The sequence below is a fragment of the Lissotriton vulgaris genome, chromosome 8 (genome assembly GCF_964263255.1).
Source record: "Lissotriton vulgaris chromosome 8, aLisVul1.2, whole genome shotgun sequence".
NCBI classification, from domain to species: Eukaryota; Metazoa; Chordata; class Amphibia; order Caudata; family Salamandridae; genus Lissotriton; species Lissotriton vulgaris.
Genome location: NC_141696.1, coordinates 190,522,613 through 190,544,142, shown reverse-complemented (window position 1 = coordinate 190,544,142; position 21,530 = coordinate 190,522,613). Strand labels below are relative to the sequence as shown.

Genomic DNA, 21,530 nt, shown 5'->3' with positions numbered 1-21,530 from the left:
CCCACTGGAGTGGGAATAGTAATTTTTACCCCTTTGCTATCCAACGCTTTCCCTACTGTAGCACCCACTGGAGTGGGAATAGTAATTTTTACCCCTACGCTATCCAGCGCGTTCCCTACTGTTGCACTCTTTGGAGTGGGAATAGTAATTTTTACCCCTACGCTATCCAACGCTTTCCCTACTGTTGCACCCACTGGAGTGGAAATAGTAATTTTTACCCCTACGCTATCCAACGCTTTCCCTACTGTTGCACCCACTGGAGTGGGAATAGTAATTTTTACCCCTACGCTATCCAACGCTTTCCATACTGTAGCACCCACTGGAGTGGAAATAGTAATTTTTACCCCACGCTATCCAACGCTTTCCCTACTGTAGCACCCACTGGAGTGGGAATAGTAATTTTTACCCCTACGCTATCCAGCGCTTTCCCTACTGTTGCACTCTTTGGAGTGGGAATAGTAATTTTTACCCCTACGCTATCCAACGCTTTCCCTACTGTTGCACCCACTGGAGTGGGAATAGTAATTTTTACCCCTACGCTATCCAATGCTTTCCCTACTGTTGCACCCACTGGAGTGGGAATAGTAAATTTTACCCCTACGCTATCCAACGCTTTCCCTACTCTTGTACCCACTGAAGTGGGAATAGTAATTTTTACCCCTACGCTATCCAACGATCTCTTTAATGTAGCACCCACTGGAGTGGTAACATTAAATTTAAACCTTTTGCTATGCTACGGTAAATATATTCTATATGTTTTATTAATAACATGTATTTATATATATATGTATTATTATTATTAATTTTTAAAGTTACATTAATTATGTAATAATGTTACATTTATTTAATAACTTTAACAATGTTTATATTAAATATATTTAATATTATAATAGTTTTAACTTATTTTAAAGACATAAAAAAATAGATATTTTGACAGTCTATATTTTTAACACTCGATATTTTAAACTCGATATTTATGTACTTACCTCACTGAAGATAGAAAGTCGATATTATGTCCCTCGATATTATTTCATCGATATTATGGGAACTCGATATTTTGGTAGTAGATATTATTTCAGTGATCCGCCACAATTATCACTGTTCTCTACCTGTACAAAATCTGTCACTCTCATCAAACAATATATTTTAACACAGTGTCACCCAGAACGTGGAGTACCTCTGAATGATCAGTGATCAAATCAATGCAATTCTTTTGCGCAGTTTCTCACCTCAAACGTTTGTCAGTCTACTGATCTGTATATTGCAGTATCCAGCCCATGGATTATCCATCTTCTGTTTTTATTACTCATACAGGTCAACGGGATCGATCTGCGTGGGGCTACTCACGAGCAGGCAGCAGCTGCACTCAAAGGTGCTGGGCAGACGGTGTCAATGATAGCACAATATCATCCAGACGGTAAGCGAGCGCGGCAAATTGACCTGCAGGGTGGTGTGTTAAGGCTTCATTGGAAAGTATTGGGCCTTGACTTGTTACATTTGCACCACAACTGTCAGCCATCTTGCTTGTCAAAACATTCAGGCAACCTGAGGCATTTTTATTAAAATGCAGATGTGTTTTATAGAACTGCTGGTTTTTCCCAGTAGATCTTTATTGAGTTTTACATTGAAGATATCGCGATTACTGTATACACCATTGTAGCTTATTTGTGAATGGCTTGTTCATACTTTACCAATAAACACAAGGAATCCTAGGTTACATCTGCTGTCCACAACCTACTTCCTGTGGTGCCGAGATATGGGGTTACTCCAACAGCACACAATTACAGACCGAAGAAAACAGATTTTGTCGGAAGATTTTAGGGGGGGTTATAAGTGCACCAACTTACATTTGCCATAGGGAATTAAACCTCCTTTATATTGAAAATTTTATAAGATCCAGACCCGCATTGTTTTGGATAAAAATCTGGTGTAATTCCGCTGCTTCCCTGTCACTTGATATTATTAGGGATTGCCTAAAATGTGAGAAGGCTAACTGTATACCCTGGTTTAGGGCTGTAGAAAATAGTTTATCAAGTGTGGGCCTGGGTCATCTTTTTACATCCCCCCCAACTGATTGACCATATGCATAAGAATTTAACAAAAAGGGCTCTCTATGAATGTTACCGCAAGGAGAGGCTAAGGCGTGACTTGACAAAATCTACTACAATTAGATACACCTCCTTTATGGAGTTATGTGAGAAACCATCTGCCCCGCCTCAGAGTTATCTACGCTTAAAACTAGGCAGATGGAATAGGAGTTTGCTATTCCGATTCAGGGACGGAAGCATTATAAACTTACTTTGTTTTCCGTTAGGTTTTAATAAATGTGTGGAAAACTCAAAATGTCCCTGTAATCTCGGTGGTACACAAAGTCTGCTCCATTTCATTTTCTTTTGCGGTTTTTATAGAATGCACACTTTGCACTTTTTAATGCCGTACTGTAGGAAAAACACTTTGACCGATTTTAATCTAGCTTTTAAAGATATTTTAATGTTAAAGACGGATGAGGCCATCTTCAGAGTGAGCAGCTTTCTTAAAGCAGCCGTACGATCACGGGCTTCTCTGCTAATTGATTGAAATATTTGCACTACGCATATTTTTTGCACATTTGCCTATTGCACAATGTATACTTTGCACTAAGAATTGTACTTTTGCACATGATAACATTGTATATTGTTATGAGTTTGTATAAGTGGGACGGAATCTATGTTTTATATTATTGTTGGATTTTATGTGTACTTTTATGGATGTTTTACAATCCGAATAAAGATCATTTGACTTTGACTTGACTTGACTACTTCCTGTAAGAATCATGCTGGGTGCCACCAATTCCCAATACTGGAGGATGATTTTCCTGAAGATAACAGGCAATTTATTGTCACTTTTCTCTGCAGATAACGCCGTTAATTCACTGGCCACTATTTCATGCAATTATGATAAAAATTAAGAGGCTATGGCTAGGTATATCAAAAACGTGTTTAGTGTTTTTTGTTTTTTTAATTTTAATTATTATATTACTTTCTCTCTCTAGCTCCCTCTCTGGCCTGTCCTTTCCTCTATCTTCCTGTCTGTTTCTTTCACTGTGTTGTATTTGCCCGTTTGCTTCACTTATTTCATAATCCTCTTTCTCGTGCCTTATCCATGGAACAATACCATAGGTTTACCTCTGTTCATAAATGAACGTCTTATATCAACAAGGAGAGAGGTAGGGAAAAGTCAGAGACACTCTCTTGATCCCCAGTTAAATGTGAAACAACAAAAGAAGAGAGGTCTGGTCTGGTTCAGCACAAGGCTGCCAGAAATGTGGAGCAAAAAAAGGATAAGTGGATAGTATTGATCACAGGCACTCTATTCAAGTGGGATCCCAGTCACTCTATTTGAGTAAGAAAGCCCTCACACACCGACCTGGTCAGTGTCATGCTTCATCATCGGGCCCCACCGAAGAGACCGAATGTCTCTTCGGTGTGCTGCGACGCCAGGAAGACTGCGGAGCTGGTCGTGTGGGGAGGACGTGTTGTGAAAATAATAAATTTAAAAGTGACTAGCAGGGTATCAAAAAAACTTTAATGAGTGATCCCTAAGACACGTGTATGTGGTATATGTGTCTGAATTTAAGAGCCAAAGTTGTAAGGATTTTGTTTAAATTCAGCTAAATACCACAAATATATTAAAATTAATCAGTCAACATGTTTCTGCCTTTAATGTGGTATATATTCACCTTGGCATTCTTCAGGACTAGAACCCCGGCGGTATGGACACTCTAATAGTCCACCCTAACCTGGGGACGTGAAAGTGAAAAGGAAAAAAGTGAAAAAAGTGCTTAAAATCGGAGAGCAAAATGCTCAATCCAAAAAACCCAAGATTCAGGGGTTTGTCAGCACCTGTAAGAGAGAATATACAAACAAACAGATATGGACATACATAAATAGAGTCAAATAGAGTGACTGGGATCCCACTTGAATAGAGTGCCTGTGATCAATACTATCCACTTATCCTTTTTTTGCTCCACATTTCTGGCAGCCTTGTGCTGAACCAGACCATAAATGAACGTCACCAACAACATCAAATCCTACAGACCAGTTATGCTGGTGGACATTAAAATAGTTGTGAAAGTGATCCTACATTCTTCATGAGTGGCTTGAAGAGAAAAGTATCATGTTAATAGTCCACAAGGAATTCTGGGTTGATCTGCCTACTATGAGCCACAAGTTTATTTAATGTATCATCCATAAATTCTATGGTATAAAAAGAGAAAAAGCCACTGTAAATTGTGTAGTTAGAACATTTACATGCCCTTTTGTTTGTCATTCCCAGGCCAAACTGCCACTACTGAAATAGCTTGTCACGATTTTTATATTACAAAATGTATACATTTTAACAAAAATGATGTGAAATTCTACATGTTACCCAAATTTACATGGTTGGTGTCTTGAGTGAAAATATTAGGAAGGGGAATACCTTTTTATAAAAATAAAATTCACTTGAGATATCAACAGGAGACTGGTTTGAAATGTCTTTCCGAACATTACATTCATTATTTAATGAGTTTGTACCCCTAAAATAGAGGTTTTGCCAACTCTAGTCACTATTTCAATGTGACCCAGAGATCACATTTCAATATAGTATCCCAAATCTATCTGGGTGGGTAGAAAGGACAAATGAGCTGCCCTTTGACCACATCAAGTAGGATGAAGCAGGGATGTCTACTCGCTCCTAGAGTGTTCTTCACAATTGTCAATGGTTTGTACAATTAGGTGAATTATGTTATATAATGTATAAATACAGAGATAGACAGAATTAAAGTGATAATTTGCTCTTTGCTGGTGATTCAGTATTAAATGCCAGATTGAGAAGTGCCCACCTGGCCCTTTTTACAGCAATGGTGAAGCATTGTTCGAACAGCAAAAACAAAAGTAGTAACACTACAGTAGGGTGGCTCCAACGTTGCACGTAATAGCATTTTGGGTGTAGAATGAGAAGTTAGAAGTCATGATTTGCTAAGGATTTACAACGCCACAAAAGGACGCAATGTTGCACAAAGCAACACATTGGTATTTATTTTGCAGTGCTGGAATGGGGCCCTTTTCTCAGTGTAAAAAGCGATTTGCTTCTCTTTGTTTCACTTTGCGTCACATGGACATTACTGAGGCATTACTCTGATGAGTCAGTGCAAACACTCACAGGTTTTGATGACAAGTCCAATCTAGTATGAAAGCCTGACTGAGCTTTGCATCAAAATGTACCACCTCCATGAAGCAGGCGTTAACAAGAAGAATTGTTTTCATTTGTCAGAAAAAAAGTGTTGCATTGCACAGCACAAATCAAATGCATGGGTTCCTCCTCATTTTGTTTAGACACAGAAAGTTGTTCTAGAAGGGTATGTTTCCAGTACAAATCCAGGGGTATATTTTCAAGAACGGCGTTAAAATTATCGCCGCTTTAGCGGCAGGAAACTGCTGCTAAAACGGCGATAATGGGCTTGATAATATGCCGCAGAGAATTCAAATAGAAGCCCATGTTAACACCATAACATGGGCTTCTATTGGAATTCTCAAGGGCTTATTTTCAAGCCCATTATCGCAGTTTTGGCGGCAGATTCATGCCGCTAAAGCTGCGATAATTTTAACGCTGTTCCTTGATAATAGTGGAGAAGTGTGGCTCAATGGTTAGAGCGGCAGACCCTGATGCAGAGGTCTAGCCCGGGATCAGGGTTCAATTCCCCGCCTCGGCGGGTCTTGGGCTCAAAATTCCACGGACCTGATAATTCTCGCCTCAGTGCCTATTCCAATCATGGAGTCCCACTCTGCAACTCTGGGCAATAGCTTGCTTAATCTCCACAACGGCCTCCACAACGCTAAGGATGCCTGGCCTCCACCTTGGGGGTGCCCAGGAGTGGACGCCTAACAGGGAAAGCCAGGATGGGTTCCACAGCGGTATTCGTACAAGCGCCTTGAGACCCTTGCGGGTGAGTAGTGCGCTATATATAGAAAGAGAGTTCTCCCAAGTACTTTAAGGCCCAGAGGAGGGAGATAAACCAAACAAAAGAGAAGACAGTACCTCTGTGCGGGCCTATATTTCTTTTAACACGGAATATATCCAGACACTTTTTAGAAAGATGCCAACGAGAAACTGTAAATTATTATTCAAACATAGTGTATTTATTTAACTTGTTTTTTTCATTTTCAACATTTTTAGACATTTATGGACATTTGTGCAAAAGTACATTACAATATCATTATGCAAAAACGACTTTTTACATACACATTTTAGAAATGGTCATTCTATTATTCAAAAAGACGCCCTCTAATAACAGTTAGTCCTAGTGATCATGCGACACAGACTGATACATCAGTCATACTATTTCTAAAGAGTAAAAGATACAAATCTAACAAACTAAGCACATAGACATATAAATACAGGACATTGGACTAACACAAATGTTGGCTCAGAGGTATATTTAATGTGGAACGCATGGGAACCTAGATGGTATGGTTCTACTGGTAATGGTGGAATTAACCAGATCGTATCCTGGACAGTAGATGGTAGGCTGACGTACGTTTCGGTGAGTGTTTGCCGCATTGAATGACACCTTGTGGCCCCCGCCCTCTGAAACCCACCTGGCCCACAGACCACACCGCAACCTCGGCATTATACTCGACTCCTCACTCACCATAAATCGCCAAATCAATGCTGTGTCCTCCACATGCATCAACACCCTCCGCATACTCTGCAAGACCTTCAAATGGATCCGCCCCGACTCCAGGAAGACACCCACATCACCCAGCACCTCTGTGACCTCCACTGGCTCCCTGTCGAAAACAGAATTACTTTCAAACTACTCTCACACACCTACAAAGGCCTTCACAACACCAGACCCCAAGACATCAAAGAAAGAATCTCCATCCACGCTCCCAAGAGAATCCTACGCTCTGACGATCTAGCCCTTGCCGAAGTCCCCCTCATCTACAGAGCCAGAACAGAAGGCAGATGCTTCTCCTACATCGCAGTCAAGACCTGACACAAACTCCTCCTCAGCATCAGATGAAGCCATACACTCCAAGTCTTCAGAAAGGACCTCAAGACCCGGCTCTTCGGATGACCTCGGAGCTGCCCTCATCCCCTCCTCCCCCAGAGCCTACAGACCCTCACGGATGATTAGTGCACTCTATACATCCCTGATTGATTGATTGAATGATGCTCATTCATTACACTCTGCTCTCTCTGCCGTAAAACCTGATGCTGTCTGTGATTTTGTAACACACTCATTGAAGATTGCAGATGTTTTATCTCTGAGCCAGAACCCTGTCACTCATGAAACATGCCGACTTCCCTCTTAGGCCTATTGTCCATTCAAAAGGCTGATATCTTTGACTTTTACACTGCATGAAAATTGGGAATATTGTTTTTCTACTAACTAGGAGGTCATATTACGCTTCAGGTGTTGATATATTATGATAACAGGTTCCTATATAAGCTTTCCAACTTCACTGTAATGATACATGTTCATTGATGCCTTTATGTCCCTGCAAGTAATGTGGAATGCTGAAAGAGAAAATACATCTAAGGAGATGTATAGAGCCAGGAATAAACTACATCATCCACATTGTTTTACTTCCTACCTAACCTGTTTCCATTTCTCATCTTCCATACAGTCTCCGTCTATTGCTAAGTCAGAAAATGTGTGTTTTATTTCATGTACAATGCTGCCATCATGTGGCTTTTTTATGCATTCATGGTGATTAATGTCTGAGAAAATACACAGTGGTGTGTAACAGAACACAGAACTGCGAGACACGTTAAACTTTGGAATAGAAGATGGAAATGCATGCTGCTTGTTTAATGTTTCCACAATGTTACTGTACCTCGTCTATCCATCTATCTATCTATCTATCTATCTATCTATCTATCTATCTATCTATCTATCTATCTATCTATCTATCTATCTATCTATCTATCTATCTATCTACCTATCCACTGATCTAGTTGTAGCTAACATAGCATTTCAATAGCAAAAGCATTTTTTGTTTTGCTTATAACTTAGGCTCTGTTTGACAAATCTTCACCAACCGTTAAACAAAAAAAAGTTCATTCACCTGAGCTCCTGTGCGCAAGGTTTTGGGGTGATGCGTCAAATGGGGGCCAAGAAAAAGTGGGTCCCAAAATGAATTTTCCCAATGCAATTTTCCATTGGAAAAGTAGACACGGCGACAGCCAAAAATAGCTGAACGCAGTTACACCAAATTAGTCAGAAAGAAAGATCTTGGCCCAGAAAGTGTGCTTCTTGCGATTTGATGAACATCCATTAATTTATTTTGAAGAAATTAAGGCTCAAAATGTATGTATATTTAAGGCGGCTAAGATTCAATTGACCCGACAGCTCTTAAGATAAGATCGATTGGCTGCCACCACATCAAAAAAGATGTGGCTGCAGCAATTTTGGGACTTGGGGACTCAGTATCCTGTCCTGTATAAAAGTTTAAATAAAACATATAGAGGCAAGGTAGGGATATTCTGCCCCTGTAGGTCTGGTGGAGGGATCCCAAAGAGACCTCCACTGTGGTTAAAACCTGATTTTAAAAAAAAAACATTTTACTACACATCAATGGAGGATCCACAGGTAAAGATTAAAAAAAAGTGGAATCAAGTGTTTAAAAAAAACATGGTGGCCCGGATTGCCACAATGATTTCTAATGAGGATAGGGGAATACTGATATTTCCAAGGGCCAGGGAAACTCGCCCCCCAGAGTCGAGTCAAGTATTATGGGGCGGTCATGTGGCTCGCCTCCCCCAGCCCTGATGTACCCATTCCCTGGGGCTGTTTATACTTTTATAGGAAGGAGCTCATGCGACCCCCTCCAAGACCATCGTGTTACATTTGAAAAGTGATAATTTTCAATTAGGAGCAGATGAGAATATCTACTTTGGTGTCCAGAGACTTGTAATTTACAACCGTCTTTAATGATAAAGTTGAATTTTTAAGTCACAATTCTGAAAATTCCACTTTTAGAACCTTCCGTATTAAAGGGGTTAGGCCAAAAATACGCAGCTAGATTGATCCTCTGCAATTGAAAGAAAGAAATGTGTCTAGCTATCACTCTTAGTGCTGCTGTCTACTTAAGCAGGTTTGGACCAATTACTCAATATATTGGCCTTGGTGTTTATTGACCATTATTTTATGTGTAAGAGAAAAGAAAAACACTTTATATTTTTTTTATATTTACATACAACCTTAGTAAATAGTTGTGTCCATATTTCTTAAGTAACAGATATCGACTATTATCAAACATAGAAAGACATGTAGACATCAATTTCCACAATACATATAACAGAATAGATTGTTAAGATAAAGTAGAAAATCTAAACCAATTGTTACATAATGCAAAATAAATTGTTGAAGTAAATCACAAAACCCAAACCCATCATGATTTTGGAGAATACAACAGCAATTACCATAACCTGTTTTTCACAATTAAATCAGATAGATTGCTGCTAACTACTGGATACTAATATTGAACTAGCTAGGGTTATAAGTTTTTTTTAAATCCCCTAAGCAGATCCTAATCATATATAGATGTTTCCCAGGAGGTAAGAGTTGCTGACGCGGTTCATGCCCCAATCTTATTTACAGGGTTCTCCTCAGGGCTATGACTGGGTATAATCTGTGAATTAAAAATATGATAGGAATGTGTTTAATTCCTCGACCTCTTATGTAATCCCTTTGGCCTCAAATAAATTTGTGTACACCAAGCAATTCAAAATACCTGCTCTGTCTTCGAATCTGTTTCGTGATGAGCATTATTCAAGAGCTTGATTCACATGTTTGATGTCCATGTAGCACGTTTTTATTGCCGTACGATCTGTCATAAAAAATAAGTAGCAGTGATGTGTGTTCAATGAAATACTGCTGGATACATTGTATAGCTTATTATGTGTAAAAAATCTGTTGCACTCTGATGTGTAATGCCGGTCTTTAGACATAGGCAGCTTGCTTAAAAACAGTTTTTAAGGTTTACTTTTCAGTAGCGTTGCTTGTACGTCTTCATCGTCTGTTTAATTTTTCGACATTTAACCAATATTCAAACGTTGTTACCCACATGTAGCCACTAGTTCTAAAGCAGAGGAAACTGCGAGGATTCATGAAGTTGTCTGTGCTATTGAGGTGCAGCTAATACCAACGAGCATTTCCAATGCAATCGGTCACGCCTTTGGGACCTTATATGTATTTAGCTACGCAGCACATTAGCCTGGGAGCTGAAACATCGACTGTTCTTTAAAATGGAGGGAAAGTAAGCACCAAACTACATGACACACCAGGTATGGGAACACATGGAGAGAAATATTGCCTTTCAGCTGGAAATGGTATAGTCCAAAGCTCTGTTTTTGATTAAAAAAAACAGGGCCTTCGGAGGTCATATCACTGAAAATGCAAGATAAAAAAATATATTATTGTCTACGGGTGCTCGTGAAAGACAATTTCTGTGGGTTGGATTCTAGAGAATGCTAAAGTGATTCTGGTATTTTACTGACCTCTGCTGGTTGTTTTCTATCAAAATAGGTAAATAGAGACAGTTGCCAGAAAAATCAAAAAAAGAAAGTCCCTCAGCAGAAAGCAATTCTGATATTTTACTGACCTCTGCTGGTTGTTTTCGATCAAGGCAGCTAAATAGAGGCAGTTGAACAGAAAAAGTCCCTAAGCGGAAGCAGACAAGTCCCAGGGCTGATCTCCAGAGCCCGCAAAGTACATATACATATAAGTATATACTAAAGTATATATACTTAAGTATATACAAGAGGTCTCAAATGCTCGACCTAAAAACTGAAAACTATGCAGTTCTTTAGGAGTCGCAATCTGACCTGGGGTGCATTCTTCTGACTTACTTGGTAGCGATCCTGCCATCAATGTTGATACCACGAGTTCGTAGCAGCTGCTTGAATCATGACGGCTTCCGGTTTCAAGATATTTCAAATTTTCCGTATTGCATGTTTTTACACTGAATCATGGGACTTGTAGTTGTTGTTAATCATTCTCAGGTGTTATTACGGAGTTCATAAGAATTGGGTACCGCCTTCTTAATACGCTGTGAGGAACTTGATGGTTTGAGAATCTGGATGTTTTTCAGACTAATATCTTCTTTGGCCTGAGTCTTGCCACTTTCTTCCAGTCATCCTTTAGGATTGGTGTCTATTATTTGACGATGTCTCCACGTGCAGACCTTCTTCCTCTTCCTTTCCTATGAATCCTGCTGCAAAAAAATGTTTGTCATCACTATCTGGATGACTTTACGTAATTCCTGATCTGCAAAATTCTATGATCTTAAATGGAGGTTCAGTAAAATTTTACTCTGCCTACTTCAGACATTTCATTTGGTCCATTTGTCGCACTGTTAAATTCCAGAATTAAATAGGCTTCTCTTTGTAAGAGTGCTGCTCATAAGTTTCCTCCTCTTGAATTTGGTTTGATGACGCTCAATATGGTCCATCTCAATTCTTTTTCAATATGGTTAATTTCCAAGAAATGGTTCAACATTGGGGCAGCAACTGCCTTTATTTTTATTCAAGAGCGATGCTGGACAATGCGTTGTTTCACCTCTTGGTTTGTTTTGCCTATATATATTTTTTGACATGGGCATAGGTTGGCATACATCAAAAAACTTTGCATTGCAGCTACGCAGCTTATTCGGAACTGCTGCTGTGCGATGTCTTCTTGATGCCAGAAATTCGCATCGTAAGCCCCTTCTCAACAGCATTCTTGTCAATAACGCAGGACTCCGCGTTGCAGCCCTGCAGCTTCCTCCAACTCTGCTGCGCAATGCAACATTCATGCTGGCTCTCACACCGCTTGCAAAACAAGGATTTAAGATACTTTGTTCAGCCGGCCTAACTTGGTAACAGTATCTGCCTCCCACACCTCCCCCTTACATCGCAGTCAGCCTGAACTTGTGATTTTGGCCTGGTCCAGCGGGACTAGATAAACCACAGTTGGAGCTTTGAGCTTCAAGGCCCTATTTTTACTTAAAACCTTCAAATTGCATCACTTTGGTTCTACTGATTCGGTTTTTGTCATTTTTTTCTCAAATAATTTATTGAATTTTACTCTTAGTTTCTAAATTGGTGTGCTATTTTATCTTGTGGTGTGTTTTCACTGTATTACGTTTTTATGTGTTGCACAACATACTTCATGCATTGCCTCTAAATTAAGCATGACTGTTTTTGTGCCAAACTATCAGAGGGTTAAGCACAGGTTAATTTGGGGTTTGCTTGTGTTTCACCCAGACAGAGATTGCTGTTGCTGCTTGACTTGGTGTTCACCCCCTCAACCAATAACCCAATTTCCAACAGTTCCTGCAGGTGCAGCATGAATGCATGCACTACATATCCTCCTACTTGAATAACTCATATTACCATTGAACACATTATTCACACTGTTCCCATTTGGGGGCACATGTATGAAGCCCATTTCCCGTTTGCAAACGGGCCGATTCTCAGAATCGTCCCATTTGCGAACGGGAAAAAGACTTTTGGAATGTATCATGCCAAAAGGCCCTCGCAAAATAGGGAATCGCTAAATTTGCAATTCCCTATTTTGCAAATGCTTTTAAGGAATCTGTGATGTAGAAAGCACCCAAGATGTGCGATTTCTCCTTAAGAAATTGCAAATTACCACCAACTTCAAGTTGGTGGTAATGTGCAATTTCGTTAAAAAATGGCCTTTTTGGCATTTTTCAAAGTCCCATGTGGCGCACATGCACGCCCTTAGGGCATGTATGTGCGCCACATGTGCACACATGCTCATTTCAGGGGTGCAACAGGGTGTCCTTATAATACCCTTGCACCCTTGAAATTGTATTCGCAATTTGCGAGTACCTAATGGGTACTCGCAAATTGTGAATGTGTTTCACATTCATTTCTATGGGCCTCTAGGGAAGGTATTCCTTAATTGCGATTCACAATTTGTGAGTCGGAATTAAGGAATGCAAGGAATCGTAAAATATTTGCGATTTTTTTTATAACATCCCGTTTTGCGATTCTCAAATAGCGATTCTCTAAAAACCGCTATTTGTGAATCACAATAACAGTATTTAATACATATGTCCCTAGGAGTCTAAACTATATTAGGTAAAAATCGGTTTGTTAGCTTAGATATTTAACAGTCGGGGATGCCTGTTCATCTTAATATAAACACGGTAGTACGCAACATGGAACATTGCTAGTTCTCTGCACTAAATTAATCAATTTGTTGTTTAATGTGAAATGTTCTACTCTTAGGAGGGGGACCTACCTGGTTACAAATAATAATGCTTGCCTAGAGTGTGCAGAGCATGAGGCGGAAGCATGCATTGAGTGCGGGCGAGCAGGCATTGCATTTTAATTCCTGCCATCGCCTCACACCAAGAAAATCGGTACCATGCTTGGAAATATTGTCAACGATAAATCTTCCATGCAAGCCAATTAGCACCTCATCTCCAGCAGCCAAGATAAGCGGAAGGTATTCATTAATTGTGGTTTAATTGGGCCAATTGACATGTGCGAAGGCGAATCTGTTCTCCGCCGCGCATGAGGAAGCTCGGTGCCAATCAATTTGCTGCACTTTATTAATTAGCCGGTTACTGCTTGTAAAGATAAACCCACTGACCTCTGACCTATCGACTCGTGCAGCACGCGCCTTATAGAGGCGTTGTTAGGGAAGGCAAGCTTTCCTGCTACAATTACTGTCCTGAGTGCAGATTTGCAATTCTGAATGCACATATAGGAAGCAAAGCAAACATAAACGAGTCTTAGATATATGCATAGGGATTCTTCTCGGCTAAAGTTCCTATTTATATTGACGTTTTAAACTGTTTTCAACAGCTCCTTGGTAGGGGAAAAATCTTATGTAGCTTCAGGATTGATATGCCCGGAGCATTGTTTTAATGCATTAAAGTCACCATGTACAAAGTTTTTAATATTATGGGGCATGGTTTGGATATTTGGGTTCCTGACTAGTTTAGGGTTTGAATTTAAAGCCTACAGAACTATTCACAAATGTACATTACACTTGTAAGTGATTTAGATGTGTAATTTAGATATTTGAGTAATTCTACCGCTTTTAGCTATTCACAAAATTAAAGTGTAAAGTTACTCAAAGGTGTAGACTTAGGGCGTGATTATGACTTTGAGGGTGTGGGAGGAGGCCAACAAGCCACAGCCCCTCTCCAGCACCGGTGAAGCCGTCTGCCCGCCAGATTACGTGTTTTCTCCTGGTCTGGCGGGGGGTCCTTTTTCACCAAAGCCCGTTCCTGCACTGCATGGACTGGGAACTCCATGCCGAGCAGGAACAGTGGTTAAATGCACAGCAGGGTGCATGCACACGGGCAGGGCCGGACTGCGAACCAAAACCGGCCCTGGCAAAGTGTTCGGCCGCCGGGTTGGGGGTGCGACCGCGCTCTTTGCCGGGCGGTTTTCGTCCGATTTTGTTACAGGGCCGTTTTTGCAGCAACTCTGCAAAAACGGCCTTGTAACAAACACGGCCCCCAAAGGCCCAAAACCGGCCCCCACCCTTGCGGCGCACCGGGGGATTGCCCGGTGACCACAACGGCCAGTCCGGGCCTGCACACAGGGTGGCACACCATATGCCCCCCCTGCATGCATCCCCAGACCTTGAGGCAACAGGGAGCCCTGTAGGGCCCCCTTTGTTTCCTCACCACCACACTTTTCATGGTGTGCTCACTTCCATGAAAAGGGTGGATGTGCGGAAACTTGTAATATGCTTGACAGTGCCGAAGCTGCACTGCCAGCATATTGCGGCCTCAAATTGCTGAAACAGCGGTTCTTTGGCGGTCCCACCGCCATACTCATAATAGGGTAGTTGGACCACGGGTGTGGTGGTGCCCGCACCGCCACCGAATCTATTGTGGTCCATTGCCATAGTCATAATCAGGCCCTAAGACAGCTCTGCATCGTCAAAAAGCAAGTGGAGCCAAAGCTACGAGGTAAAGTTACTACTGCCAAAAAAATGCAGTAGTAAGTCCAGCACCTGTGGAGAAGTGTGGCTCAATGGTTAGAAGAGGCAGACCCTGAAGCAGAGGTCAGACCCAGGACCAGGGTTCAATTCCCGATGCGGCAGGGTCTTGAGCCCAAAATGTCCACGGACTCGATAATTCTCGCTTCGGTGCCTGCTCGAATCACGGGTTCACACTCTGCAACTCCGGGCAATAGCTTGCTTAATCTCCACTATGGCCCCCCGCGGTGGGATGCCTGGCTTTCACCTTAGGGTTGCCCAGTACGGGTTATCTCACAGGGAAAAACAAGGACGGGTTCCCAAAGCAAGAGCTTAGAGACCGTTGGTGATAATGCGCTATATAAATATAAATTACAATTACAATTACAATTACCTCACATGGCCAACTACTCATTCTGCAACACCCTCCCTTAGAATAGAATTACGGTAGGGACTTAAAACCCCATAGAGAATATTCTTAAATTAAAATTGCATTCTTTGCAATATAGTCAAAAATATTAATAAATTATCTTAATTACAAAAGTATTAATTATTCATTATTTAATGTTAATACATTTAAAAATAGTACATATTTACTAGTGAATTTTAGCATACGCTAATAACCTTTTTCAATGTAAAAAATAAATGTAACAATTTAATTTGAAAAATATTATAAAAAAATAATTCATGTAATTTTAATTATTTTATAAATCACTTTTGAATATTATTATTGCATAATACATGAATTATAAAGTCGAATTAACTTTTTTTAATTTTCCATATACTGTAAAATATGGAAAAGTAAAAATGTTTATTTTAATCAAAAATATTAGTAGAAATATGTTTATGCTAAATAATATAAATTAATGTTATATATTTGTTTTAAATGTAAAACAGAATTAATATAAAAAATGCAATTAAAAAATGCCCCCAGACCAAAAAAAAGTAATGAATAAACGTGCCTCAGAAATTGCATGTTCGGAATGAACTTCAAAAGTCACTATGTTAGTAATGTGTTCTAGATTGTATTTGTATTGTATTTATTTATGAATTACATATTCTTCGTATATAGAAATCCAGGGGTTTGTGAAACTTCCGTAATTTACTTTCACGTAGTTATTTGAAGTTTGGCAAACTTATGCGTAATTCATTTTTAAATGGCTGTATTTTAGCACTAAATATTTCCTCCTGTCAATTTTTGGGACGATTCAGAGTATTGGATATAACAGCATTCATATTGAAAGAAAGGAAGTGAGAACGTGGACATAATTATTATTGCTGTCTTGCTCTCAGGCTTGTGCACAGGACATCATTTGTTTGACCTCTTGAGTGGCAGTGTCCTGCTAAATAGGTCAAGTTACACCTGCGCAGTTTAAACATCTTTTAGTTTACATTTGCCATACAATCACTCTGGTAAAGCTACTAGCTGTCTGCAGGAGCACAGTACAATTACATAGTGTAGAGCTATGAGGAGCTGGCAATGAAAATAACATTGTTCTAGCCTTCTCTCAAAAAATAGGATGTCATTTTAGGCTGCATGCTTTCATAGCAGCAAAACATATTCACAGTGCATATGTGTGTTAAAACCTGGAATGTGTAACTTCTGATTGAAAAATTCTATCAAACCAGATTTGCAATATAACAAGTGGCGAAGTTAAAGCCCTATTACCAATTACCGGGGCGTGGCTTGCGCGCCGCTTCTGCATGGCGTGTTGCGCTTGAGCTCCGAGGCGAGTTCGTCCCGTCGAGCGATTTTCTCCACCTCTTGCTGCCCTTCTTCGCGGAAAAGGCAACCCTCATCAGGGGAACATGCGGAGAGCTGATTGATGCCGTTTTCCTGATGGTTTGCTCAGCGGCTACATGATTTCTGCCTCACCCTTCAAAGGCGCTCGCATTCCTCACGAGCGGCCGCCATTTTCCCGCTCTTGACGTTCCTGTCATTTTACTTCAGAGGCGCCGCCGTGGATACAACTTTGCAGTGCCGCTTGACTTCCTAGTGCGTTTCTTCCATGAGGCCTACTATTGGTAACATTTTTGCCTTTTTTATGTTATTTCATTGTTGCTTGGCTGGTTTTTAAGCTGCTCGCGCGCTGGTTTTTTTCTCAGAGCGCTTCTTTCATAGAGGTGTCGACATTTTTTCCTAAGAACTCAATACTGTGCTCCCCTGCTCTGCACATACTTTCGCCGCTAGTAATATCTTTGCGCACATTGGACTTGGTTTCCTATATCTATTTTTGTGTGTCATTCTGCGCAACTTCTGTGTTCCTATTTCCCTCAAGTGGTACTCTTGCAGTCTACTACTTCAACACTGCAACTATGAATCGTTCTACGACCACCAAAGACTCAAAAGATGTTGGCACGTCGCTGAAAAGGCTTAAGTCAGTCTCTCCGACGCCCGAGTCTCCTCAATCAGACACTGCTTCCACGTTGGACACGATTTTAGCGCGTATTAATGAAGTACATGATATTGCGCAGTCAACAAAAACTAACACAGACTTGTTACAAGTGGAGGTGTCTGCTATCAGAAATGACTTTAAAGCCCTTTCTCTTCGTGTATCAGCTACAGAATCACGAATCAGTTCTGCAGAAGATGGTATGCAAAAACAGTCCAGATCTCTCACCCACTTGGAGCGCTCAATGGCGGCATTGCGCAGAGATCTCACTGAGCAGGAGGACCGTAATCGTAGATCTAATCTGCGTATTTTTGGTGTACCGGAAGATTCAGAGAAATCATCTTCCTCTATGATAGAGTTCTTATCTCATTGGATTCCGGACACATTACAAATCTCATTCAACAGAGAGTTTGAGATTGAAAGAGCACACCGTGTTCCAACGTTTCGACCCAAAGCAGCAACCCAGCCAAGAGCAATCATTTTTAAGCCTTTGCGGCATCAACATACTGAGTTGATTCTCTCTCATATGCGGAAAGTTAAACAAGTCAGCTGGGATGGCCATCGCATCTCCATTTCCCAGGACTTTGCCAGAGACACGGTTATAAGAAGGAAAGGCTTCCTGAATCTTCGGAAACGTCTCTCTGAAATGGGCATTCCTTTTTCTTTTTCTGGTCCTTCAAAATTTTGCATCACTCATAAAGGTCGCTCTAGAATCTTCGATGAGCCAGCGGATTTGGCTACATTCTTGGATAACCAGTTGGAGATAGAGATGGAAATCCAAAGAGCGACTTCGCAGACCCCTGGTTCTTCGGGAACTTGAACTGTTTCTTGTTTGTTTCTGGATGTATTTTTTTCTGGGTGCCTGCTCCCTTCCTCTCTCCAGTTAAGCTTAGCTGTCGGTCTTTCCTTCTAGCTATGTTTGTGCTAACTCTGTTCTTCTTTTCTCCATGCTAATCTCGATTTTATCTTTCTTCCTCGTATGTTACTTCTCTATCTTATTCATAGTATTTATTCTATGTGAACACTTCTTTGTCTTTCCACTGTTTTCTTCTTTTCTATTCTACTCCTATCCACATTCTCGCTCTTTTATTTCTTATCTGTCGTCCTTCTCTGTTCCTCCTAATTACTTCTTCAAACATTTACTTTCCTTCTTCTATTACGGGTCTTTCTCTCTATCTTTTTGTATACCAACTCTCCTCTTTTTCTACATTTCTGTTCCCTTACATCTCTACTTTCTTCCTTCTGTCACTAAGCTTCATATTCTTATCCTATACAGTTATAGCTTGTTCCTTAATTATGATGTTATCTTTTAATATGTGTATATTATATGCCTTGCATTTATCTACTGTTTAGGATTTACCTTATATACTTACTGTGTTATTACTTATTTTACTAATCTTACTCATTATACATATATCTACTGCTAAGATGTTGGTATATTATGTTTGGTGTAGTTATCTCTTCAGTATTACTTTTGATATTTATTTTTCTTGATCTCTTATTCCTATTCTCTCTCTCTTTTATCTACCTAAGGTGCTGTTTTTCGACAGTCCCTTTTTCATACATCTCTATTTTCTTACTTCTGTAATTCAACTTCATAGTATTGTCATATGCAGTTATAGGTTGTTCTTTTAGTATGTTGTCAGCTTTTACAATAGGTATTTTATTCTCTTCGATTTTATATACTATTTAGTCTTTATCTCATATAAGTGTTTTGTTGTTATTTATTCTACTACTGTGGCGTATTATAGTTATTTCTCTCGCTAGGTTGTTGTTACCCTATATTGCAGTGTAGCAATCTTTCATTATCAGTTTTATTATTTACATTATAACGATGTCTTCCGGCATTATTTGTTCCTTGTTACCAGTTCCGATTTTCCTGCTATCAGCCGCTATATTTTAGTATTGGGCTACTGTTTTTACCCACTTTTGCTCCTTGTACGGGTCCCTTGCTCGCCTTTTCCACGTTCTCCCTTGCATGATGTGGGTCTTTTTAGACCTCCCCTCCTGCCTCTTTTCTCTCTCCTTTCTATTCTCTTTTCATCTCTTCTTTCTCTTTTTTTCTCCTGGTTCTCCCACATGGATGCTCCCTCAGTATTTCTTTTGTTTAATGGTTGGTCCCTTGTATTTATGACGTGTTTTTTTTTTCTGTTATCAGTGTCGTCTTCTGTTTACCCCTCTTTTTTTATATGCCGGGTTTAAATGTGTTATCCCTTAATGTTAAGGGTTTGAATCATCCGGTGAAGAGGTCGAAAATTTTGGATTATTGTAAGTCTCTCTCTACAGATTTGGTTCTTTTTCAAGAATCCAAGATCACCAATAGAGAAGCCTTGTTTTTGAAGAAGGATTGGGTTTCGGATGTTTCTTGCTCTGATGCCTCTGGCAAACGGAATGGGGTTGTTACTTTAATCTCGAGGAACTCTGGTTTATCAATAATCTCTTCAAATCATGATTCTGAGGGTCGGTGGCTGTTATCTAAACTATCGGATGGACAGCACGATTTATATGTTATGAATATCTATGCTCCGAACGTTGATGATCCGACTTTTTGGAAATCCATTACCAAAACATTGAATAACACCCCACGTGCTGGTAATCTCATTGTTGGTGGCGATTTTAACTTACCGATGGACCCTCTCTTAGATAGGAATTCTTCATTTCAATTTCGTCCTCCTAAATCCCACAAACAAATGCTTAACATGTGTTCCATCTCTCATCTTCACGATATCTGGCGTCTCCATAATCCCACTGGTAGTGATTTTTCTTTCTTCTCTTCGCCTCACTCTTCCTTCTCTCGTATTGACTATCTCCTAATTCATTCTTCTCTTGTTTCATCTTCTTCCTCTCCGCTTCTACACCCTATTTTGGTCTCTGATCATGCTGCGGTCAGTTTTACGCTATCATCCTTTGCCCCTAAACCACGTTCTCGTTCATGGAGATTAAATACTGAAGTGTTACATGACTCTTCTCAGGTTGCTGAATTTTCTACAGCTATAGATACTTTTTTCCATGAAAACGAGGGTTCTGTCTCTTCCCCGATCGTTCTCTGGGACTCTTTTAAATGCACTTTCCGGGGTCAGGTCATTAAATGTATGTCCAAGCGTAACTCAGCTATTAAAAAAGAACTTACAGATTTATCTTCTGAAATCAAAACTCTTGAAGCTTCCTTCCGGCATACTAAAGATCCGGCTTGCTTACAACAAATAAAGCTACTAAAATACAAATATAATACAATTGTTACTAAAAGGGCTCATATTGGTGTCCAAGCACAAAAGTCCAAGAAGCTGCTACTAAAAAATCGGGCTGGGAAACTTCTGGCTGCTACCTTAAAATTTCAAGATTTCTCTTTTAAGTCCTCGCAAATCTCTTCTATTACGGATCACACCGGCGCTAAAAAATTCCAATCAGAGGAAATACTTGAAGTTTTTCACGACTTCTATAATAAACTATATACCCCTTCTAACCAATCCTCTTTCGACCAATGTCAAGATTTTTTAAAATCGATTCCGATTCAGTCAGTCTCTGAGGAAGATCGCTCTATTCTAAATGAACCTATCTCTCCCGACGAAATAGTGTCTGCGATCAAGGCCACCCGTTCTGGTAAAGCCCCTGGCCCTGATGGCTATCCAATATTATTTTATAAAACTTTTCTCCCTTCGATTGTCCCTAAGTTACAATCTGTCTTTAATTCTTTTGTTCAGGATGGATCTGTCTCTGGTTCGGCTGCTGAAGCCACCATTGTTGTGATCCCGAAAGAGGGGAAAGATCCTTCAAATCCTAAAAACTTCCGTCCTATTTCTCTCCTAAACATGGAAGCAAAGATTTTTGCTAAAATCCTGGCTAAAAGGTTAGAATCCTTCATTCCCCATCTTGTACATCCTTCCCAAACTGGTTTTGTAAAAGGTCGTCTTGCAAGGGACAATATACGCACTTTCTGTCATATTATCGGTGCTGCCAAGCGATCTCAACTCCCTGCTGCGGCCTTGGCCCTTGATGCGGAAAAGGCCTTCGACAAGGTTTCTTGGCCATTCCTTCGAGCTGTCTTATGCGCGCATAACCTTGGAGATTCTTTCATTAATATGGTAATGTCCTTATATTCCCAACCTAAAGCTAACATTAGAGTTAATGGTGCTACGTCTTCGTTTTTTAATCTTCGCCAG

General features: G+C 40.2%; 1 protein-coding gene across 1 annotated transcript in view; it reads left to right on the top strand.

Annotated features, from left to right (window-relative positions):
* The window catches only part of LOC147696853 (disks large homolog 2-like), a 1,652,766-nt gene that overhangs the window by 1,622,290 nt on the left and 8,946 nt on the right, over window positions 1-21,530 (top strand). Inside the window, exon 14 of the mRNA XM_086936079.1 lies at window positions 1,315-1,450. Coding sequence (XP_086792205.1) covers window positions 1,315-1,450 — 136 coding nt within the window. The remainder of the gene's footprint in view (window positions 1-1,314; window positions 1,451-21,530) is intronic.